Below are 25,354 nucleotides of genomic sequence, written 5' to 3' on the forward strand. Positions count from 1 at the left end.
AGAGGAAGGTGAATACCGAATTTGTGGCCCTAGCTCTTACCATTTAGGAGGATTTCTTGATCAGACAGACATGCTCTCTCCAATATATAGTAGCCCTTGCTCTCCCCAGGTCCACCTGCCCCCGGTTTGCACGCCGGCTGAGGCACATCTGCACTGTAAGGGCAGTCCTCCACGTGCTGCCTCTGCGCAAGCACCACAGGCCCAGAACAGGAGCAGCCTGGGAGCGCATTGCCGCCAGCGGAGCTAATGTGATAATTAACCCAACCAGAAAACAGCCTTCAATATCTACAAAACATCTCTCTCATCATCACGTCACTCTGCATCGCCACACTCCCAACTCCAAACCCAGAACATGCTCACCCCCAAAAATGGCCTCTCGCCATGTTATCAGTGCCACCAGCAGGCTTCCCCGCTGACTGGGGTTTTTGGAGGTGTGTGGTTTTTTGCATCTCACTTGTGTGGCCCCAACTGACTTTTCTGTGGGTCAGAGCCCCTTGACTCAAAACAGGTTCCCTGCCCTCCATCCCCGCATGCTCCCTGGAGCAGTGTCTGCCTGCCTCTCGGTCCCAACCCCAACCTGCCCACCCCACATGCCTGACACGTAGCTTTCCTCTGTGCAGCCCATGCCTGGCTATAGCGCTTCAGGGCCATGCTGCAGGTCTCTCCCCCAAACAAGTGGCTCCAGTGTGTGTGCTGGTGACTTGGGGTAAGGCCCCTGGCTCAGGTGCACTCTCAAGGGTCCGCCGTGAGCAGGGCAGGTCTTGCACTCCAGCCACTTCCCCAGCTCTCCAGAGCTGCTGTTCTGCGCTCCAGGCTCCCTGGGCTCGCCACAGAGCAAAGCTGCCTCAACAGGCCCCTGCAGAAAGGCTGGGCAGGGGGCAGGCTGTGGTTCCTGCTGCAGTGAACGGGGCTGTGGTGCTTGACAAATTCGTGGGAGGGGGCAGTGTGTGTGTAGGGAGGGAGGAAGGCGGATTGGGTGTATGTGGGGATGGATGGTACAGTAAGGGGGAAATGGTGGGGGTGAGAGGGATATAGGAATGGAGGCAGGGGGAGGGCAGTGTGGGGATGCAGAGGGGAGGGGTTAGGTAAGGATGCAGGTGTAGGAATGGAAGCAAGGAGATCAAATTGAAGTACAGGTTGCAATTTCCCTGTATTTCCTTCTTCTTTATAAACACTTCCTTTCTGTACCTATGAAAAGAGGGTGTCATTTACCCACTATGGAACTCTGTTAATACTGGCTTTGTGGAACTGATTTTACACGGATGTCATGTCTTCATTACAGAAAGTCCTCTCTCTCTATCTCCCTCTCCCCCTATATATGCACCCACACACACACATTTCCTGTAAGACACCAGAGTGATGTCATCACATCATTCGGCATCCCGCCTGCCACCTCCCTTCCTCCCTCACCTCTCCCCTAGTGCTCCAGGGAGCAGCTGGGCCTGCCGCACCACAGCCTCGGCCCTCCCTGGTGGCCGGGAGCAGGGGCGAGCCGGAGTTGGCCAGGCCTCAGCCCTGTCCAAGGGAGGGGAGGAGAGCTGGGGTTGGCTTGGCCTCAGCTGTGTCTGCCCAATAGGGGTGAGGGGAGAGCTGGGGCTGGCCCAGCCTCAGCCTGGTGGTCAGGGGTGTGTGGCCAACCCAGGGCTTCCACACCTCAGCTCACCCTCCCCAGTGGCTATGGGGAGAGCCAGGGCTTCTGACCCCTAGAGAGAGGGAGGTTGGCAAGCATGGGGTGAAGCCTCGTAGCTTAAATAATTTTCCAAAACTGTATATCTGTATTCGTGTCCACAAGAGAATTCTCCAAGCCTGCAACAGAAAATGTATACCTTTGGCACAAAATGGACCCATCACGTGCTCGTATAATGGCCCTTTGTGCATTCAGAAAAAGGTAAAAATGAATATCAGTGACTTCTGGTCCTAATATCCATAACTCCATGTTGTAGAACTCAGTTTAGTCTCTTAACCCAGACAAAACTCTCATTGGCTCAGCAGACACCACTTATCTTTAATCTCTTTCTTGAGCAAGGTCAAAGAAAGTACCTAGTAGGGATGTAATAGTGTAGCTGATTAACCGATAAGCAAAAGCTTATAGGTTAATGCCACAGACGACTACACACATTCCGCCGCCCCACCCCTCCACCAGTCCATTTTTAGCAGGCTGGCCAGCAGCCCAGCTCAGTCCAGACTTGCATTGGGTCCTGGACCTACCCCCACTGCAGCTCTGCATGTAAAGTGTATTAGGAGCCAGGCAGGCAGACAGTCCGACTCAGTTCCGGCTCATGTCGGTTCCGAAAGCTCAGACCCCTACCCCCGGACAGGGGCTGCCCAGGGACTATATAATAGTTGACTAACCAATTCATGAGGTTAATCGACTATTAAATTAACCGATATTTAACATCCCTCGTAGATAGCCAATCCCAGCAAAGCATCACCTCTGCTTATTTCTGAAAGCCTTCCTTCAGATGAAGGTATGGCATGGAAAATGTACTGGTCAAGCTGAATGAAAGACACTTTATGGCTGAGGGCAAAAGACAGGCATTCATGATAATGCTATTAAATCTATCTGAAGCCTTTTATACTGATCACGAGGTACTGGTAACTCACATACAAGAACTCAACATGGTGTACTGAGTCACATTAAGCTATTTTTGCTCATTACTCTTAGATCCCAGAACCATGACAAGTATTTTTTCCTTTTCCCCAAAAGTGCTCATTCACACAATCCTTCTTAGCTTGCTCCTGTCACCTCTCAGTCACTATCACAATAGAGACTGGGAGACACCAGTGTCTCCAGTGTCAATTATCTGATAAAAGGTGGCTCAGTAATCTCCTTCTCAACCATTTACAGTGTTGTATTCACCAACTCTTCAGTGTCTGGAGAGACTAGAATCTGGATGAAAAGCATCTATTTGACCCTGGTGAGCAACCATGGTTACTGCTAGGTAGAGAGAAGTTTTTTCAGGAATTAAGTGCTCATCCTCTATTAAGGGCATCTGCATAGTCTCAATATCCTATCAGACTCAGTGCTGGTCCTATTTGCCCAAAGTGCAGCTGTTTCATCTTTATCCAGCTATGAAAAATAGCCCTTTTTCTCCCTAACACTTTCAGGCTGGACTGTTGCAATATAACTGGCTTATTGCCAGTTATCAACAGAGGTATCAAAACCCACATCTGAAAAAAACCTTCATTAATTTACCGACACACAACATAAAATTCACAAAATATCCTGTTAAGCAGCTCTGTGGAGATAAACTGTACATCCCTCTACATATGGAGCAGAAAGAAAACAGGCTACTTTCACGTCTCTAAAGTCATAGCCCCAGCCATGTTATATAAGTGTTTACTCAAGCAGAAACCACTGTAGTTTAGCTTGCAACACTGTTTTCATTCCAGCCTCTTTTCAGTCACTTATTACTTTCATGCTTCAAAGGTGATTTATTTTAAAATTTGAGTAAAAACAGTTCAGTCATGTTGAATTATAAAGAGTAGAAAAATATACTTTTCCGTGTGATAAAAGAATTTTTGCAATCCTCTTACTTGTACAGCTCTACAACCACAATATCAGAGTTGAATTTGGCACGAAAAGGAGTGGAAGTGACTGCCAGTGATCCAGAAAAAACTGGTTGGGACTTGATTGAGCTCTGAGCATTTGAAAACTACATTCCAATTATTAGGGTTTTTAATTTATTTCAAGCTCATTGTGAAAGAAGCTTACTTAACTACAGGGTGAAAATCTAGTCAAATATATTGTGGGTTCATATATAAATTACAGTGCTTAGGAGACCTCTTTTAGCATCTTTACAGCTTAAAAAAATGCAAAGGTTGAAGGAGGCGTAGATTAGAGTAGGTACTTAGATACTTTGATGGGCACAGCATAAGGTAGATCGGGGCAGGCAAGATACAGCCCATGCAGGGAGCAGTACCAGTAGCTGCTTCCTGTTGCTCTCTCTGGTGCAGAGAGGGAGGGAAAGGCTTCAGCACACTCCCTCTACCCCCAGCAAAATCTCTCAACTCCTACTGGCTGGAAAGCGGCCAATGGGAGCTGAGAGATTTTGCTGGGGGGCAGGGGCAAAGCAGCACAGTTTCTCAGCTCCCATTGGCCAGATTCCGGCCAATAGGAGCTGAGAGATTTTGCTGGGGATGGGGGCAGCACAGAGCGCCTCTCCCTCGCTACTCTTCCCCACAGTGCTGAGAGCCATGTGCACAGTCAGCCCAAGAGTGCTGGGGGAAGGAGGAGGCAGGCAGGAAGGAAGCCAGCCTGAGTGTGCTGCTGGCCAGGAGCTGCTTAGGTAAGCACCTCCTAGCCAGAGCCTGCCTCCAGCATCCCACACTCTCCAATTTCCTCCCAGATCCTGCACCCCTTCCTACATTCTTCTCCCAAGCCAGAATCCTCTCCTGTACCCATATCTTCTCTTGGATCCTGAACCAGGTCACAACCCAAACCCTCTGCACCCTCCTGTCCCAGGTCACAACTCCCCCCCAGACCCTACACACCCTCTCCTAAGCCAGAATCCTCTCCTGCACACATACCCTCATCAGACCCTGCACCCCAATCCCCTGCCCCAAGTCACAACCCCCTCCTTCACCCAAACTCTCTCAGACCCCACACCCTCTCCTGCACCCGTCCCCTACTCTGAGCTCCCTTCTGCACCCAACCTGTCCCAGACCTGCACCCTTTCCATAGAAAAGTGCAGCCCTTGACCACATACCAAAATCTTGTTGTGCCCCGACTGCCTCAAAAATTACTGTCCACCCCTGAAGTAGATGGTTCTTGAACAATTTGTAATCTATCTATTTAAGATGCTTATTGGTTGAGACAAAGTCACTAGAGGTGCTTGCCTCATCATCTGAATGAGTCAAAAGATATAAAAAGTTTAAGGGAGGAATTTATGTGCAGCTTATATTGCAGAAGAGAAGTTTACATCTATGGACTTCCTAATGTGGACTTCTCAGTGATGTTTAGCCAAATTCCATCGTTACATATTACTACAACACTGCAAACTACAAATTATAGAATTTACATTAATTATTGGCAACTTTTTGCCATGCAACATAGTTTCTAAGTACTGGATAATGAAGTTCTATCTTAAAACACATGAAAGCATACAACTTCAAGAAATGCCATGCAAAAAACTATGTTAAGAAAACTTTAAATTTAAAAGTCAGAAAGTGACAAAGTTAAGTTTCCATTCAACTTTAATTCTTTCTTGTTGTGTATGCACATTATAAAGCAGCCTTTACTTATATCATCACATATATTTTATAAATAATAAAGTTACACAATTTTTTACAGTCATAACTACACATGATCCTGCATGTGAAGTATTTTTCATTCTTGCACTTCTGTTTGTTGTAATGAACTATTATATCTTTAGTAAGCTATGGTGGCAGAGAATGAGTGACTTGACATGGTCCATGACAAGTCAATGTTAGGCCAAGAATAGAATTATGATTTCCAATTCTGTGCTTTAACCAACAGACCACGCTATGGTCCCATTCTATTATGTTACAAAATTACATTTGACTCAAAGATTACAAAATTTAACATTCCTCACTGGAAAGTGTCAATGAGAAGTGCATTCATATTACAAAAATGTGATGTTTATAATTTATAATAATTAAAAGAATTTTCAAAATAATTTTTAAACAGAAAAACAAACAAACTTCTCTTAAATCTTTTTCTGTTCTATCTAGTTTTAAAAGTAGAAGCAAAATCTATTTAACATACTGTATGAATAGAGAAGAGTCCCACTTACAAATTTTAGACTGAAAGTTCTTTGGGACAAGAACTGTTATTTATTATACATTTATATAGTGCCCTCTGGGTTATGGCCTTTAGACACTACTGCAGTAAAAATAATAATTTTACCTCTGTGAGGGATCCACAGGCCACTCCACCATGCAGGGCTTTATCCAAACCATGTAGGGTAGTGGATAAAAAGGCTGAGGATGGATTGATAGCTCTTTTCATTTTCATCTCATAGGCCTACAACAGCAAAAATAACAAAAAAAATGCTTTATTCAACAGGCAAGGGCAATTTCTGGCATTTGCTCCCAAGCAATACAGCATGATTTAATACTCGCCCACAAGTCTACTATACAAGTCCTAAACTACATCCTCATCCTTTCTTGTGTTCTTTCTCCACTTGCCCCTCCATTACATGTAAATTCTGACACCACAAAGTAGATTTAAAGGAGTGTATTGCATACCATGATGTTTTCGCACGCCAACATTAAATTTTCCCTCCACATGGCAGTAACTTTTAAAATAATTTTTCAAAAGTGAAGCTTTTTTTTTTCCTGGCCAACACGTGCTGCTTTGGATCTGCCAAATTACTACTTTTGAACACAGTAATACTAAAACCCTGTGGTCAGCAGGGTTGTGTAAAACATTCACAGTGAAACCCAAAACCAAGAATTTGGCTGATTTTGAACTTGGCAACTCAAAACCATTCGGGTTCATTGAAAGGCTGATAAGATTTGTAAACTGTTTGAACAAGCCTGGGTCAATACCAAAGCTTAGTATAGTTTTTAGGTTTTGTGAGCCTGATCTATCTAGGGAGTATGGCACCAGACTGGCAGTCAAGAAATTTTGGTTCTTCTTCCAGTTGACCTAAGATGCCAGTCACTTGCTCTTTTTATGCCTTAGTTTCCCCATATATTGGACAGGAGTCCTAAACAGTTACTATTTAAGAAGGACTTGGAAATCCTCAGCCAAAAGGTGCTAAAGCATGAGACTGTACAAAGAATATGAAAACCATCTGTAATGAGCATTTCAATGCACAAAACACCTCAAAGCAAAACTGGCTTCACTAATGTCCTGATGGATTTGATTTCAGAGTAACTGGAAAAGTGAATGCATGGAGTGATAAAGGATTTGCACATATTTTTTCATTAGAATAAGATTAGTCTTTTTATAAGGTAGGACATTTTACATTATAAGGGTGAGCCTCATAGAGATTTTATTGTCAAAAAATTTAATCTGACTTCCTGCACAACACAGACCATAGAATTCAATCCAATAATTTATGTACTGAATCTAAGAAACTGTGGTTTTGCTAACATATGTTTCAGAAAGACATTCAGTCCTGATTTAAGACTCCAAGTTAAAGGAAATTTACCACATCCTTTAGTAGTCTGTTCACTATTAAAAATTTTCCATTATATGTCCCTTTTGAATTTTTCTGACTTCAGCTCCAGTCACTGGATTTTGTGATGCTTTTGCAGGCTCAATTAATTTTTACTGGTATCAAATATCTTTGCTCTGTAGAGATACTTCTTGACCACAATCAAATCACCTCTTAACTTTCCCTTTAATGAACTCAATAGATCCAGGTCCTTAATTCTCCAATTCCGAGTGGCATTTTCCAATCTCAAACTATTTCTGTTGCTCTTTTCTAAATTTTCTCCAATTTTACAATATCTTTGGGCACAGAATTCTAGTACTGTAGTACATCTGCATAGAACAATATTGAGACCACTATCACCTTTTTAATCACACTCATTATTTCTGTTTTTACATTCAAGGATCACACTAGCTACATCATCACACAGTGAGTTCCTGTTCAACTGCTTATCCAACGATGACCCCCAGATCCTTTGCAGACCCAGAGTCTGACAAGACACCCCAGACTTATTGATAAAAATATTCAATAGGGATGGTCTGAGAACCAATCCCTAGGAGACCACACTAGAAATACTCTCATCACTTGTTTCCTAGTTAACAGTTACCTACTAAGATTTATCTGCCAGTTTTAATCCATTTAATGTGTGATGTTGATTTTGTACAGTACTGTTTTTAATCTGAATTTTATGTAACACCAAATTAAATATCTCACAAAAGTTATGCGACTAGTTTCTTTTCACAAAGTAGTGAGTGTGACTGATAAAGAATGATGTATCATTTATTTGTCAAGACCTATTTTTCAAGAATACATGAGTACATAAGAGTGACCACCTCACTGTTTACCCCTTTCCCTAGATCATTTATAAATAGGATGAACAGGATTGGTCCCAGCAGAGATCCTTAGGGGACACTACTAGTTATCTTTCTCCATTCTGAATACTTACCATTTATTCTTACCCTCTGCCTCCTGTCTTTTAACCAGTTATCAATCTACGAGAGGACCTTCACTCTTATCCCACGACAACTTACTTTACTTAAGAGCCTTTGGTGAGGGACCCTGTTCAAGGCTTTCTGGAAATCTAAGTACTCTATATCCACTGGATCCCCCTTGTCTACATGTTTGTTGACCCCCTCAAAGAACTCTAGTAAGGAATGATTTCCCTTTACAGAAATCATGTTGACTTTCCCCCAACAAATTACATTCATCCATGTGTCTGATAATTTTATTCTTTACTATATTTTCAACTAATTTGCCCGGTACTGATGTTAGACTTCAGTTAGTTTCTCCACAATGACCTTATTATCTTTGAGTACTGTACTCCTTTAGCATCTCAGTTGTTCAGTGGCCCCACTGGTTCTTTAGCAGGCTTCCTGCTTCTGATGTACTAAAAAAACATTTTGCTATTAGTTTTTGAGTTTTGGGCTAGTTGTTCTTCAAACTCCCTTTTGGCTTTTAATATATTTTTACACTTAATTTGACAGAGTTTATGCTCCTTTCTATTTTCCTCACTTGGATTTAACTTCCAGTTTTTAGTGGAATGCAGATTGGCATTAATTATATTTCCTTCCTTTTTTCACAGCATCAAATTCAGGATAGCCAGGTTACCCCATTTAAATTTCTGAATACTGGCACAACATCGACTTTACTCCAGTCCCTGAGAACTTCCCCAGTTGCCCAAGATTTATTAAAAATTCATATACATTATCTGTACATCTGCTCCTTGGCCTACTCTTAAACTACAAAAACGAGGAGTCATGTAGCACCTTACAGACTAACAGATTTATTAGGTACCGCCGTTCTCCTCATAGTTTTTGCAGATACAGACTAACACGGCTACCCCTCTGAGTTTTAAACTGCAATGAAAGTCACCTGGACACCCAGTTTTATCTGCCCCATCTCCCTCTCATGCCACAAGCATTAGCATCTTTTCTTTATGGTTGGGAGGATACAGCCTAATTCAGACTTTTTCTTACAGTAGCCAAAAGAATCCAGTACAGAGCAATGCAGCCCACACCTATATCCTTCAATCCAGTCCCACCAATTCTCTGAAAACAGAGGCATCACCTTCATGCCTCTCCTCATTCCCATTTGCCTAGAATGAGAAAACATGAGATTCTCCAAAATGAGCACTCAGCCCACTGGCACCATCATCATTTTATAAAAATGAGATCCTATGGCACTGATGCTCCTCCCCTTCACTGTCAATGGTACTTTCAGTTGTAAGAGTCAGATTGGAAGTAATTTCTTTAATATTCTCAAAGATAGGAAAGAATTCCTTATCTTCTTGAGTGGCTCTCAGCAGTCATTTACAGGAGCACAACTTATATCCTACTGTAATAACCTGAAGAACCTACTTAAGCATTAAAATGCCTAGCTGAATTCATTGCATTCTAACAAGAAAGAGATTTTCTTCTTATGCACATCTTAACTGAGAAATTCATTGTTTTATGGATCTGAATTTAGCAATGAAAACTGGCTTAGCCTAATTTAATCCTTATAACAGAATTCTATAGCATACATCTTGGATGTCACACCATCTCATTTAATTTGCAACAAACCTATACTACACTATATACTTGCTAGGTAAGAAGAAAAGTGACTATTGTCTGATTTCATAACAGGATCACCACAAGGATACTTACAGTCTGCATTTTGGGAGCACAAGCTAAGCTGACTTTGCAAAGAAGCTTCTGCACATTCTGATAACTTTGCCCAGTCACTTTCATTAGTTCCAAGAGTGAAAGACACAGAAAGTCCTGAAAGATGAGTAAAAGGAACAGAATTTAATCTAGGATTGAAGGGGAGAAAGAGATTACATTCAATATATTTATAAGCAATCTCGACCCCCCAAGGCAGGCCGCCAACACAGCAGGCCGCCCCCGCCAGCTCTGGCTTCCGGTCCCCTGGCAAGCTGACCCTGCCAGCTTCTGCAGGCGGTCCACCTGCCTCCGGGCCGCGCCACGAGGCTCCCACCCCACCCCACCCCACCCCCAGCAGGCTACCCCAGCCAGCTGCTACGGGTGGCCCGCCTGCCTCCGGGCTGTGCCGCATGGCTCCCAACTCCCCTGGCAGGCCGTCACCATCAGCTTCTGCAAGCAGCCCGCCTGTCTTCAGGCCACACCATGCATCTCTAGGCCCCTTGGCAGCAGCGCTAGAATTGGGGGGAGGGAAGCAGCCCCTGAGCCCGGGGGGCATCAGCCCCAGAGCTGGGGGGGAAGGCAGCATCCCCAGAGTATGTGTGTGTTGCGGGGTAGCAATTCTACAGTTTGTGTGGAGGGGAAAGACCAAAAAGACAAAAAAATATATAAAAACAAACTTTTTTAAAAGACAGTCTTTCTAAAAGCACACCAAAAGAGTAAAAATAAAGTTTTCAGCTACCAATTTAGGAGAAAGATTGGATAGCTAACAATTAGCAACTATCTTGAATCGTACTTAGCCATCCAATCTTTCTCCAACATTGGTAGCTGAAAACTTTATTTTTACTCTTTTGGTGCACTTTTAGAAAGACTGTCTTTTAAAAAAGTTTTTTTTAATATATTTTTGTCATATTGGAGTTAGCCTATTAATCTAAATTTAACTTCCCTAACTGAATAATCGATGCTACACTTGAAAGGCGAAAGTGATATAGAGACCACTGGGCCAGTGGGGGGATTGATTGAGTCACCCACTGACCCCTTGCTCCCCATGGCATTTCAAAGTGGCAGCACTGCGTAGAGCTGGGGGCCAGCTGGAGATTCCCCAGCTGACCCCGGGCTCCATGCGGTGCTGCTGCTTTGAAACACCATGTGGGACTCTCCACAGCGTTTCAAAGTGGCAGCACCATGTGGAGCCAGGATCCGTTTTTGCTTACTGGATATTCAACTGGTCTTTCACATCCCTAATTGGAGTGGGATAAAATAATAATATTATCTTCCTCACAAGCCTGTCTTTAACTGGATATGATCACAGACCACCTCAAATGATGTCTCGTCTTCTAATTATTAGACTTAAGGCCAGATCCTACAAGAGAATCCATATCAGAGGACTGCAGCCACTACATAGACATTCTGGCTCTACTTAGGCATCTATTCATATACGTATTAATTTGCAGGGTTGAGCCCTGAATCACCCCGTATCAGACAAAGTCACAGAACACTAGATTAACAATTCTGATCTGAAGAGAAGAGAATGAGAAAACTCCATTAGTTTCAGTTTAATATGACCAACTTCTCTTCGTGTTGTGTTGTATTGTATTGCTGCGTATGGTTAAATAATTCTTTTACTCCACCCAAATGGCAGCTTAATTTGATTGGCAAGCAAAGTGATCTCTACATTACTTTAGGATTCTTTGGGATGAAAGGTTTCATAGTCTATATAAAGGTAAAGTATGATCTTATTTGGAAGCCATATTTCCGCACACATTCAAAACTATACCTTTATTAGGAAACAAGCCATGCATGTTTCAAAGTGCCACGTAACTCAGCATAAAATAAATCTCTATATCTCTTAAGTGAAATTCTTACCCGACAGGTAGTGATCTGATGCCGACTCAGCCTGTCACAAAGTTCCTGAGATAACCCTGCTCTTCTTAATTTCTTAGTGGCCATGCTCCCACATCTGGTGAACAGAAAAACAATCACTGGACAGCAAAACAAATCTAGAAAAGCTATCTGTAATACCAATACAATGACAACACCCACCCCCACGTGCTGGGGGCAGGAGCACATGTGAAGCATAACTTCCCCCATCCTCTGGGCTCACAGCTGAGAAAGAGAAATGGCTGCGGCAGCCGCTTTTTTGAGCAGCATGGGAGGGGGCATGGGGCAAGCAGGGAGTCTGCCTGTTGTTCCACACTGCGTCCGTGAGCTGGAACCAGCCCCCGGGCCGTATTTTACCCAGCCTTCTCATAAAAAAATAATGATGTGAACATTAGCCCCCAATGCAATACTGTGAGTAAAAGAACTAATGCAATCCTTGGACATTTAAGTAGGGGAATATCAAGTAGAAGTAGGGAGTATCCGGCACTACTGCAACCACTACAGGAATAGTATGTTCCCTATTCAAGCGGGTTGAGAGGTCAGAAAAGAGTCACAAGAATGATTAAAGGTTTGGAAAACATGCCTCAGTGAGATTTAAGGAGCTTGATTTATTTTGTTTATCACAAAGAAAGTTAAGGAGTGACTTGATCAGTCTATAAGAGCCAATACAAGGAACAGAAAATTGATAACAGAGGGCTCTTTAATCTTGCAGGCAAAGATTATATCATCCAACAGCTGAAAGTTGAAATTAAAGAAATTCAGGCTAGAAATAAGGTAAATGTTTTTAACTGTGAGTTTAATTAACTTTTAGAATTTCTTTCCAAGGGCTGTGATGGAGTCTTTACTGCCTACAATTTTTAAATCCAAATCAGCTGTTTTTCTTAAATACATCATCTAGTTCAGCCACAGCTATTGTACTCAAAACACACATTCGAGGAAGTTTTATGCCCAGCATTATTTACCTCAGACTTGAAGACAACAATGGCACCATCTGGCTTTTAAATCTAATAATTAGCTGGGATATTACAAATGTACAAATGTTCTTCTTATCTCTCAACCAGGGCATAAAAGATACTACCACAACTGGCAACTGAAAAGCAGATGTAACAGATTGACTAAAGCATCTATACACATTTGTCTTCCTAGCTATACATATATTGAATCATTTTGTTCTTTCACACATAATATCCTGGGGATATTCCCTGTGGATTTGTAAGGAGAACTTAAAAGAGACTGGTTCTTCTGAAAGTTTCTCAGGTATCATAATGAGCTTGGTGCCTGGTGGGACAAGTCTTGGGGTTATGTTAGTGTTGTGTGAATACTCACGCAGTGCAGAAATTATCAATGGAGTTCATTGTTATATATTTCTCTATAGAGTCTCAGAGGTCACAACATACATCTTTGTCATTTGGCTGCATCAAAGTGTTATTGAAGAACTAAATTCCTCCAGCAACTACAAAGGAGTTATATACTTCTTTACATGTTCTGAGTACTACAAAGAAGGCTGTAAGTGTCTGATTAAAAGATTAAGAGAAGGTTGGTTGTAAAATAGGATTTGCAGGTGATTAAAAAGACAGTCGTGAAAAGAAAACAAATGAGTAACTTTTCATTTTAATATAACATCTAAACAATCAGCCCCATCTTTAGATTAGCAACTGACTCATTTCTCTCACATACTGTCTCTTGAAAAACCTACATGTTGGATCAGATCTTCTGTTACTCTGCTGTCTCAGGAAGAGAAAAAAAAATATTTAGGGATGTGAACATGTAGCCATATTCCCAATTAACAGATGAGCCTGGGCTCATCAGTTAATCCTAACAAGTTACACGCAGACTTCGCCTCCCCAGCTACCACTGTATCAGAGACAAGGGGAGTGGGAGCCAGTGCATGTGGAGAAATGGCTCCCACAGAACCATTCGCCCCCATGCCTCTTATACAGAGGCAGGTGGGGAGGGGCAGTCAGGAGCTAATTCACACAGGGTGCATCTAGACTGGCCACTTGAATTTGCGCAAGAGCACTGACGTTCTAATGTAAGAATTCAGTGGTTCTTGCGCAAATACTTTGATGCTCCCGCTCAGGGATAAGCCCTCTTGCGCAAGAATACTTCCGCAAGAGGGCCAGTGTAGACAGGCATCTTAATTTTTTGCGCAAGAAAGCCCAATGGCTAAAATGGCCATTGGAGCTTTCTTGCACAAAAGTGCATCTAGATTGGCACGGATGCTTTTGCGCAAAAACACTTTTTGCGCAAAAGCATCCATGCCAATCTAGACGCTCTTTTACGGAAATACTTTTAACGGAAAAGGTTTTCCGTTAAAAGTATTTCTGCAAAATCATGCCAGTCTAGATGCAGCCACAGAGAGCCAACTCCCACGGAGCCACCTCTCCCCTCCCCCAGGCTTGCACCCTCAGCAAGTTGCAGATGACACCAAGCTAGGGGGAGAGGAAGATACGTTGGAGGATAGAGATAGGGTCCAGAGTGACCTAGACAGATTAGAGGATTGGGCCAAAAGAAATCTGATGTGGTTCAACAAGGACAAGTGCAGAGTCCTGCACTTGGGATGGAAGAATCCAAAGCATTGTTACAGGCTGGGGGACTAACTGGCTAGGAAGCAGTTCAGCAGAAAAGGACTTAGGGATTCCAGTAGATGAGAAGCTGGATATGAGTTAACAGTGTGTCCTTGTACACAAGAAGGCTAATGGCATATTAGGGTGCATAAGGAGGATCATTGCCAGCAGATCTAAAGAAGTGATTATTCCCCTTTATTCGACACTAGTGAGGCCGCATCTGGAATACTGCGTCCAATTCTGGGCTCCCCCACTATAGAAAGGATGTAGACGCACTGGAGAGGGTCCAGCAGAGGGCGACCAAAAAGATTAGGGGGTTGGAGCACTTGACCTATAAGGAGAGGCTGAGGGATTTGGGCTTATTTAGTCTACAGAAGAGAAGAGTGAGGGGGGATTTAATAGCAGCCTTCCACTTCCTGAAGGAAGGGTCCACAGAGGATGGAGAGAGGCTGTTCTCAGTAGTGTTGGATGGCAGAACAAGGAGCAATGGTCTCAAGTTACAGTGGGGGAGGTCTAGGCTGGATATTAGGAAAAACTATTTCACTAGGAGGGTGGTGAAGTAATGGAATGGGTTACCTAGGGAGGTGATAAAAACCTCTAGGGATGGAGATTCTAAGTCCCAGCTTGACAAAACCCTGGCTGGGATGATTTAGTTGGGATGGGTCCTTGCTTTGGGCAGGAGGCTGGACTTGATGACCTCCTGAGGTCCCTTCTAGCCCTATGATTAACTGATAAGCCTAGGCTTGTTGGTTAATCATGCCAACTACATGCATTCCCCTCTCCCTGCCTCCCCCCCCCCCCCCCCATTATTTAACCCTTTTAAACCAAAACCTGCGGCCATGGCTACATTACAGCTTAGGGAGACCAGACGCTCCAAGGCAACGGGACTGAGCTAGGCCCAGCAAGCGGCGGTAGCTGTTTCTCTTAGGTCATGCTTGGGGGGGAGGGTGCGCTCACTCACATCCCCGAGTGACACAACTGGCAGCCACCTGAGCTGTGGCGTGTGCCTGGCCTCAGTCTAAAGGCAGGTTCCGCCAGCGGCGTAGCACTGAATCACGGGTCCCCCGGTGCCACTGTAGGCAGGGTCGTGGTGTGGAGCCCGCTGTTCCCGCTGCCTTGGGACCCCCACCCGGCAGGAGAGGGTATGAGCCTTCCCCACCTACCCCAGAAGGCGGAGTGAGCGAGCCCCTCCACACACACCCCAGCGCCCCCAAGGGAGGGGGAAGCGCCTTCTGCCCCGGCCTCCCTTCCCCGGGGCACAGCGCGGGGCTGCCCCTCCCCGGGAGGCGTAGCGCTGCCTTCTCGCGCCCAGCCAGGTTCCCCCGGCCCCACCCTGCGGTTGGCTGCAACCCCCTCCCGCCAGGCTCCGCCAGCACCGCCGCGCGCCCTGACCTGACAACTTTTTCAAAGTCTCCCACTTCACCACAACAGGAGGAGCCGCCGAGCAGCATCCGGGGCAGTGATTGGTCCGTTTCACTAAGCGGTCTACCACTCAGCTGCTGCATTATGACTTAGCCAAGCGCGGGGCGTGCTGGGAGGTGTAGTTCTATGGGAAAGGTGGGCAGGCGCGCACGCTATAGGGTGTGGCGGAGGCGTGGCTTCGGAACGTGAGGTGGCGGGGTTGCTCCCTTCAGTGGAGCCACGACTGCAGCTTCAAATTATGAATGCATATAAAATAATTATCATGGACATAAACTAGTTAATAGCTGTCTCTGTACTAACTCTTGCATGGTAATTCTAAGGAATGTTCCCTTTTTGAGAAGTAAGGACCCTAATGACAGAATAACTTATTCACAAGGGCTACGTCTACACTGGCCCCTTTTCCGGAAGGGGCATGTAAATTTCACTAGTCGTCGTAGGGAAATGCGCGGGGGATTTAAATATCCCCCGCGGCATTTAAATAAAAATGTCCGCCGCTTTTTTCCGGCTTTTAAAAAAGCCGGAAAAGAGCGTCTGGACTGGCCCCGATCCTCCGGAAAAAGTGCCCTTTTCCGGAGGCTCTTATTCTTACTTTGAAGTAGGAATAAGAGCCTCCGGAAAAGGGCACTTTTTCCGGAGGATCGGAGCCAGTCTAGACGCTCTTTTCCGGCTTTTTTAAAAGCCGGAAAAAAGCGGCGGACATTTTTATTTAAATGCCGCGGGGGATATTTAAATCCCCCGCGCATTTCCCTACTACGACTCATGAAATTTACATGCCCCTTCCGGAAAAGGGGCCAGTGTAGACGTAGCCAAGCATTCACATTCATTACAACGTGAGGGAATAAAGCTTTACATTAATCTTATTGAGAGGAAATTGTCAGATCAACCTGCTGCCAGCCAGTGCCCAAGGAGGGCAACAGCTGGGTTCATGGCCCAGTGTGCGCGCTCCAATAAACACACCGATGTAGAGAAGCAAAAAAAAGTTTATTTGAACGCTCAAATAGGTGCCAGGAGACTAGACATCTCAAATCAAGCACCCCAACCTAAGCAGTTTTTCTTCCTTATATACCCAGATTGTTTACTTGCAGGAACATAGTGAACTGTAGCAAGGTTCCTACGCTGGGGCATGTTCCTCCTCCTCCCCCTCTACAGAAACACATCTGAATTTTTTTTCTATACTGCTGATAGTAACTAGGCAACTTCAAGGTCTTGCTGTCTTGCTGTTCCCAGCTATTAGTGAGCTAGAGAAAAGTTATGTCGGGGGGGGGGGGGAAGGGGCTTTTAGGGTGCTTGGGCCTAGAGCGGGGGGGGGGCTTCATCGATCCTTGTGATCTTCCACTCCCCCGAGTTACCTAGGATCATGCCCAGTGACCCCAACAGCTCCCTCCTTTGAGAATACTCAACACACTTTCGTCTGAGTTTTCTCATATTCTGAGGACAAAAGCTGATTAAGTGCGCTTCATATGTGTTAGTAGCTAAGTTTGCAGAGGCCTTTCTCCATCCTGTATGCATGGAGAGCGACACGGGAGACAACAAAAGACTGGCACCTGTGGCCAAAAGTATTAGTAGGGCAAACTCTGCATTAGAACCCATGGTGAGTCTACTGGACAGGGCAGCTATGTTCCCAACAGAACCCCCAACCCTTCAGCGCTTTTTAAACAACAACTTAAGTCCCAGAGTGTCAGTGGATGATGCTCTGGCGGGCTGGATGGTCCACTGTTCTGCTGGCGGCGGTGTGGGCACTGCTTTCAGACGCGACTGATGAATCCAGTTTTTGTGTCCCTCAACCTTTGCTGCTGTGTGGGAAACCAGCAGGATGGTGTGGGGTCCCTTCCACTTCTCCCAGAGAGGCTCGTCCTTCCAGGTACGAATGAGCACGGAGTCTCCCGGCTGCAAGCAGTGGACAGGGGCATCCAGCAGAAGAGGCTGTGAGTCTTTGGTGTACCTGTGAAGAGAAGAGAGAACAGCAGACAGAGAGCACATATACTGAGATAAAAAGCTGCATCCCAGTTCCCACTCCCCTGCCAGAGCCGGTGTCCCATTCATAGACCATGCCCTTCCAAACATAACTTCGAAGGGGATAAGCCCTAATCTACCCTTTGGGAGAGCGTGGATGCGGAGCAAAACAATGGGCAAAGCATCAGGCCAACGTAGGGAGGCTTCTTGACAGATTTTCAAGAGGTGATGCTTAAGGGTCTGATTTGTGCGTTCCACCGCTCCACTGGCCTGCAGTCACCATGGCGTGTGGAGCTTCCACAGGATTTGTAGGGCGGCTGTATGTGGTGGACAACCTTGGATGTAAAATGGGTTCCGTTGTCAGATTCCATCCACTGGGACAGCCCGAAGCGGGAGATGAGTTCCTTGACAAACTTGAGAGCCACAGTCTTGGCTGTACAGTTACAGCACGGGAAGGCTTCAGGCCACCCGCTAAATCGATCTACCAAGACGAGGAGGTATTTGAACCCTTGAGTCCATGGGAGCTCAGTGAAATCTATCTGCCAAACCAATCCCGGGCCTGGGGTGGGTTCCAGAGTAGCTGGTGGTACTGAAAATCCTGGTCAAGGGTTGTTCTTTTGACAGACCATACAGTTGGCCTGTATCTGAGATGCTAGGGGCCGAAGTCTAGAGGTTAAGAAGTATTTATTCATAAGCTGGGTTAGAGCCTCTTTGCCGGCGTGAGTGGTTTGATGTAGTCTCTGCAGCACTGGTCGGATTAGGTCCTTCGGTAGGAGGATCTTTCCTTCTGTGGAGTGGAGCCATCCCTCCTTTTCCCGGAGCCCGAGCTTGGCGGCCAGGTTTCTTTCTTCAGGTGAGTACTGAGGGGTCGGGAGCTCCCCCACGGATGGGATGAGGGCCTGCATATAGGCATTCTCTGCTTCCAGTGATTGCAGGGTGGCAGCACGCTTGGCTTCCCTGTCTGCCCGGGCATTTCCCTTTGCCACATCTTGGTCGTCCCTCTGATGAGCTTTGCAGTGTACCACCGCCACTGCTGAGGGGAGTTGCACTGCTTCCAGGAGCCGAAGAAAGTGGGCCCCATGCTTGACCGGGCAGCCTTGGGCTGTCAGCATGCCCCTCTGTTTCCACAGACCAGCATGAGCATGTAGTACTCCAAAAGCATATCTGGAATCGGTAAAGATGTTGACCCGTTTTCCCTCTGACAGTTCGAGCGCACGCGTCAGGGCTACCAGTTCAGCAAGCTGGGCAGATGTCCCAGCAGGCAAACCCTTGGCTTCCACGGTATCGTGGAGGGTCACAACAGCGTAGACGGGCAAAAGGAGGGCGGGCTACCACAACACTACTACCATCAGTGTACCACTCACAATCCGCATTAAGGAGCGGTTGATCCTTTAAGTCTGGACGGCTGGAGTATTGGGCATCTATTATCTCCAAGCAGTCGTGCTCCTGCTACTCTGTCTCCGGTAAAAGAGTGGCCGGGTTAAGGGAGGGACAGGTTAGCAAGGTCACTTTTTAAAGCAGGTTTCTCTTCATATATTACAACAATCGCTTAATTCTTTCTACACTTCTACAGAGTCTATTTTCCACTTTCACAAACCCTCAAATCACTTGCTTCGTCTTTCCAAAGAAAACGTTTCTCATTCCTATAACCTTCACCTAGCACCAGCCTGTACTGCAGCTGCCATCATTTCACTTGCTTCTTTTCCTTCTCCCCCTCTCTCAGGGAATAAGCCCTATTTGCAGTTTCCAGAATCTGTGCTATGGAGATGCCCATTAAGTCCTCCTTTTTCTGTAATTTCCTTTTAATATCAGGGGCTGCACGGCTGGTAAAGATCCCCTTTATAATTGCCTCAGTTGCCTGGTCATCGGGATTTGCGTTAGTATTTTGCCGGATGGCGTCCCGAATCCGCTGCAAAAAGGCAACCGGACTTTCCTTTGGTTCCTTTATTAACTCATATGGTTTTGCCCAGTTATGTCGGACAGCTGAGTGCCGGAGACCATGTAAAAGCAACTCCTTGTAGGAGGTGAGACAGGTGTACTGCAAGGGGTCATTAGGATTCCACCTAGAATCTGCTAGGGGAACCATGTCTGCAGGCTCAGGGAGGTTTTGTGGATCCCTTTCATGTCTCCGCTGTGCCTCCTCCCTTGCTTTGGCTATAACCTGATTCCACTCCACCTCAGACAATAGGGTCCTCATGAGGATATTACAGTCATCCCAGTCAGGCTTGTGGCTAGCCAGACACCCTTCGAACACTGAGATAAACCGGCTTGGGTTCGTGGAGAATTCTCCAGCTTGTACTTTAAAGGCTGCTAGGTCCACTGGGTTAAAAGGCACATGGGTGTAAACTTGCATAGTAGTGGCCTGGCCCCTCTCGGCTCCTTGGCGGGCTACCACAGTCTCGGTAATCAGTGGGTAGAATCCCACAGAGGGGGCAACCTCTGGGACCTGAGGCACCTGTTCCTTATATAGTGGGGGTGCTGAAGCCGAAGGGGACACTGAATCTGCTATTACAGCTGTAGGAGAGCTCTGGGGGCTCACATTAGTTACTACTGCACCGGACGGAGTTAAATTACACTGTTGCAAAATCTCTGTTCTATTTCTTAAAGCCATAAACAACTGCGCATATAAATGTTCATGCCATTTACCCGTTCGCTGACAAAACAGGAGTAATTGGAGGATCGTGTTATAATTGATTGATCCTTCCGGTGGCCACCTTTCCTGGTCCTCTAGCTGATATTGAGGCCAGTCTACTGTACAGAACCTTTTCAGTTTACTTTTAGTCATGGGATCTGATCCAAACACTTTCCAGTTCACTAGAATGTATTCTAAGGGCGTACACCATGCCCTGCCTGTCGCCTGTCCCATAACCTCAGGAGACACTGGGCGTCCCCAGGTCTTAACAGGCGAAAGTCCACCCCACTGGCCTGTTCCTACCTTATCCACGGCACTGGTTCCGCACCGTCGCCCGCAACTGCTTCTCCACTATTTGAGCGTGTTGCACAGTTGTGCCCTCTGGGGTCGATCAAACTGTGTCTCCGCCGAGGCCCCCGATAAAGTCACCGGTGCACGCTGGGCGTCGGTCGTTGCCACAATCCATCGACCACCGGGCGGGGTCCGGGCAAGGCTAAATTTCAGCCTCGAGTCCCATCTGGGTCGCCAAGAACTGTTGCCGGCACACAGTGCCCGAGGAGGGCAACAGCTGGGTTCGTTGCCCGGTGTGCGCGCTCCAATAAACACACCGGTGTGGAGAAGGAAAAAAAGTTTATTTGAACGCTCAAATAGGTGCCAGGAGACTAGACATCTCAAATCAAGCACCCCAACGTAAGCAGTTTTTCCTCCTTATATACCCAGGGGCTGTGTCTACATTGGCCCCTATTCCGTAATAGGGATGCAAATGTAACACTTTGGAATAGGCAAATCCGCGGGGGATTTAAATATCCCCCGCGGCATTTGCATTAACATGGCTGCTGCTTTTTTCCGGCTTGTAGATAAGCCAGAGAAAAGCGCCAGTCTGGACGCGATCCTCCGGAAAATAAGCTCTTTTCCGGAGGATCTCTTATTCCTAAGTGCTACATTTGCATCCCTATTACGGAATAAGGGCAAATGTAGACACAGCCTAATGCTTGCAATATGATTTGGAATTCTCAGATGGAAGGCACCTAAAAATTAGAAAGTATTATTTATATTATTTACAATATTAATCATTGTCATAATATATTTTAAGGGAGGCATATACAATGAACTATATGTTTATTCATGTGTAGCAGATTAAAAATACAGTGGAGCTAAAAAGATACAATAGCAAGTTCAATACTTTATAAAACCAGCAAGTCATAAAAATATGGTGAAGGATTTGCAATAAGAGGTCATAAGAAAGCTAACAAATATACTATCAAAAAGAATTAATGGAACAGGTAATTCACACTAAGGATGAAAAGAATTGGCTGAAATGAGAAATACCAACGAGGATTTAAGGAACTGGTTTAAAAAAATTAAAACACAGCAAGCAAATGTCAAATATAAAGAGATGGAGCCCTTGATAATAAGCAATGAGAGGGGATATTACATGGAGAAAGTGTGCCATCTTGTGTAATAAAAAGTTCTGCAGTCAAAAAAGGAATTAATATGCAATAGAAATGAAAAGAGTTGGACAAGAGAGGGAAAGCTGTGTGCGTATTCTAGTGTAGCGGACAAGGTATAGAAATACCCAAGGCCCGATTAAGGCAATCTGGGAGGCTATATCACAGCCCCATTGCCTACTTGGAGTGACAGTGAAAAGGGTCCACCCACTTCTCCCTGAGTGGAAGTGGCACAGGTCTTCTTGTCTTCTTCAGATGCAGGGCTCCCCCTCATCTCAGGAGCAGCAGTGTTCTTTCTTCTTCAAGAAAGACCAGGCAGGCAGAGCAGCAGCAACAAATCTCCTGGTACTTGCTGCAGTATCTGGGTGGTATCTGCCAAGGCACAGCCTGGATTTATAACACTCTTCTCCTCCTGTCACATATATAGTCATCAGTGCAAAGTGGTACTGGCAGGGCTCGCCTAGAGCAGTGGAGTTTGCAGTTAAGTCTCCATTAAAATACATATGGAAATTCATCCCTCCCAGAGCTACTATTCCAAGCCATCAGCAGATGCAGGCAGATAGCGCTGCATTGGTTACATCTGGGTCAGATTTTCAAGTTTTTCTTAAGATTCTGACAATCGCATGCCAGCAGCAGTTAGGGCGCAAACAAACTAAGTTCACATACACATATAGACACGATGGCCATCAGTAGGCATGGAACCTCAGGCCTTAAAAAAAAAAAAAAATCATAGGTCTCCAACCTTCAGACTAAATAACTCCTTTAGCTAGGAGGTAGCAATAGTAAATTGTTTCGTTGATAGGACTAGTGGAAAACACAATCACACTTACTAGATCATCATCTAATTTTGCAGGTCTGGAATATTTTAGCCCAAATTTCAGCAAAATTCTAAGTAATTAAAACCAGGGTCTTATCAGGAGAAGATTGGGCAATTGTAACAATAGGTCATGATGCCAGCTCCTCTCATAATATGGCACACACAATAATTCAATCCAGTAGTCAAATGGAATAATAAATTCTAATATCAATGAGCAAAATGGTAGTGGCTATCACACACACACACACACACACACTTTAAAGTGTGTCTGTCTGTGAGTCTGTTTGTTCAAGAATTTGAACCAAATTTGGTATGCAGCTTCCTCTTCTCCTAACTTAAAGTAAAATTAGAGTTTGGTTGTGTGGGGACAACTGAAAGCAGGGGCGGATATACGGCAGGGCGAACGGGGCGGCCGCCCCGGACCCCGCGCTTCAGAAAGCCCCGCGCATGCGCCGTGGCGCCGCTGCACATGCGCATGGCGTCACTGCGCATGCACCGTGGCAAAGGGGGGACCCCGCAGAAGTATGCTGCCCGGGGCCCCGCAAAACCGTCATCTGCCCCTGACTGAAAGTCCTGGGAAAAGGACTGTTTTCCATAACATGCAAAAGGAATAGCTTCTGTTTGGAGGGATGTGATATTAGAGTGTCCACTGGGGGCAGCAAACCAGCAGCGTGTCCACTGGGTGCAATCATTCCACCAAGGGAGCCATCAATAGGGCTGGGGCTCTGTCATGTTGCCTGACAACACACCAGTAAGTAGTGCCCATGCCCCAAATCCTTTCCTCCCCTCCCTGCCCTTGGTCACAGCACTGGGTGGGAAGCGAAGAGAAAAAAGGCCCTTTGTGGCTGGTAGAGGAGACAACAGGGCCTTGGTGGCTGGGGGCAGGGATGCAGGGGGAGAAAACGGGCCCCTGTCATCTGGGGGGGGGGGGCTTGGTGGGCTGAGGGGAGAGACAATTGGCCCATGGTGGATGGGGGGAGCCTGAGGTAGAGACAACAGGCCTGTGGCCCCCAGCCTTCTGCACATATCCCCACATCCCCAAGGCCCTGCCCTGAAGGACCCAGGCAATGCCGGGCAAGTCTGCTAGTATTCCTATAAGCTAAAGGTGTCTAGCTGTCATAAAGTGAAAGGTTTGCCATTATTTTATATTCACTGTACATTTGCCGATCTAGCCTGGTTTTGGCCAGCAGTGTCTTCTGTACAAGATCATGTGTTTGGTGGCCAAACTTACTGAGCTATAAACTTAAAAAACAAAAAATGGTCTGGTAGCACTTTATAGACTAACAAAACATGTAGATGATATCATGAGCTTTCATGGGCACAGCCCACTTCTTCAGATGACCGGCTGTGCCCAAGAAAGCTCATTATACCATCTATGGCCACGTCTACACTGGCAGCTTCTTGCACAAGAACTCTTTTGCAGAAGAGTTCTTGTGCAAAAACTCTTCCACAAGAGAGCATCTACACTGGCATGTGCTTTTGCGCAAGAGCATCCTTGCCAGTGTAGACGTTCTCTTGCGCAAGAAAGCTCTGATGGCCACTTTAACCATAAGGCTTTCTTGCGCAAGAAATTCATGTTGCCTGTCTACACTGGCCTCTTGCGCAAGAACAGTTTATTCCTGAGCAGGAGTGTCAGAGTTCTGGCACAAGAAGCCCTGATTTCATACATTAGAACGTCAGTTTACTTGCGCAAGAACACACGGCCAGTGTAGACAGGCAGCAAGTTTTTGCGCAAGAGCGGCTGCTTTTGCGCAAGATCGCGCCAGTGTAGACGCAGCCTATATGTTTTGTTAGTCTATAAAGCACTACCAGACCTTTTTTTTAAAGTTTATCCTATACAGACTCACTCGACTACCTCCTGAAACTTACTGAGTTATGACAGTCTTCAGAGGTTCAAGAACAGGGGTATGCTTAAATGGAGCTTGAGGCTTATGCCCTGCAGGGATTGGGGGGGAAGGGGCTCAGGACTTCAGCCCCATGAGAGGTGATAGAAGAAGTGTAACCCTTCTGCCGGGTAGGCCTGGCAGTAACCAGGGCTGGGTTCAATATCTTGGGGTCAATCTCACATAGAACCGGCTCGAGCCCCCACCCAGTAATCTGGGAAATTCACGCACCCCTGGGTGCCTCGGAGAGGCAATGCTTCCCCACTCGCAAGCACTGAGTCTAAGGGTACGTCTAGACTACATGCCTCTGTCGCCAGAGGCATGTAGATTAGGCTACCCGACAGAGTAAAATGAAGCGGCGATTTAAATAATCGCCGCTTCATTTAAATTTACATGGCTGCCGCTTTGAGCCGACAAACAGCTGATCAGCTGTTTGTCGGCTCAGCGCGATAGTCTGGACGCTCCCCTGCCGACATCAAAGGGAGCTGTCGACAACCCAGGTATGCCTCATCCCAGGAGGCATACCTGGGTTGTCGACAGCTCCCTTTGATGTCGGCAGGGGAGCGTCCAGACTATCGCGCTGAGCCGACAAACAGCTGATCAGCTGTTTGTCGGCTCAAAGCGGCAGCCATGTAAATTTAAATGAAGCGGCGATTATTTAAATCGCCGCTTCATTTTACTCTGTCGGGTAGTCTAGACGTACCCTAAGTGTAGGAAAGAAACATTTAATGAAACAGAGAGAGAATTCATATGGCATTAACTTGGGGAAAACACCACAAACAGAGTTCATAACCCAAACATGAGCCAAGCCCCCACCCCAGCCAAGAATCACCCGAAGTCCAAAGAGTCCGACACCCCAAAAGTCTCTGTCCCTAGTCCGTGCCACCCAGAGTCCCAAAGTTCACCCGCAGGGTTTCACTTCCCAACCTGGGTAGAAATGGGGGTGGGGAGATAGTTAGGGGGCACCTTATACGAAACTCGTCCCATG

General features: G+C 46.0%; 1 protein-coding gene and 1 long non-coding RNA gene across 10 annotated transcripts in view; both read right to left on the bottom strand.

The window, feature by feature from the left end:
* The window catches only part of RAD51B (RAD51 paralog B), a 627,945-nt gene extending 612,214 nt beyond the window's left edge, over window positions 1–15,731 (bottom strand). For 7 of the 9 annotated variants that reach the window (XM_075927356.1, XM_075927355.1, XM_075927354.1 and 4 more), the window contains exons 1-4: window positions 15,604–15,731; window positions 11,630–11,723; window positions 9,770–9,883; window positions 5,870–5,986 (exon numbers count right to left, since the gene is read on the bottom strand). In XM_075927356.1, coding sequence (XP_075783471.1) covers window positions 5,870–5,986; window positions 9,770–9,883; window positions 11,630–11,723; window positions 15,604–15,716 — 438 coding nt within the window. In that variant the 5' untranslated portion in view covers window positions 15,717–15,731. Of the gene's footprint in view, window positions 1–5,869; window positions 5,987–9,769; window positions 9,884–11,629; window positions 11,724–15,172; window positions 15,343–15,374; window positions 15,555–15,603 lie in introns of those variants that run through there. The other 2 variants (XM_075927352.1, XM_075927353.1) reach the window with 2 other exon arrangements.
* An 864-nt stretch (window positions 15,732–16,595) lies between these two features.
* Window positions 16,596–24,877, bottom strand: LOC142829152 (uncharacterized). The gene is made up of 2 exons (XR_012903497.1): window positions 20,522–24,877; window positions 16,596–17,575 (listed from the first exon to the last, which is right to left on the bottom strand). It is a non-coding gene; the product is annotated as an uncharacterized LOC142829152 (long non-coding RNA).
* Between the last annotated feature and the right edge of the window lie 477 nt (window positions 24,878–25,354).

This window comes from Pelodiscus sinensis, chromosome 4, assembly GCF_049634645.1.
Source record: "Pelodiscus sinensis isolate JC-2024 chromosome 4, ASM4963464v1, whole genome shotgun sequence".
Lineage (NCBI taxonomy): Eukaryota > Metazoa > Chordata > Testudines > Trionychidae > Pelodiscus > Pelodiscus sinensis.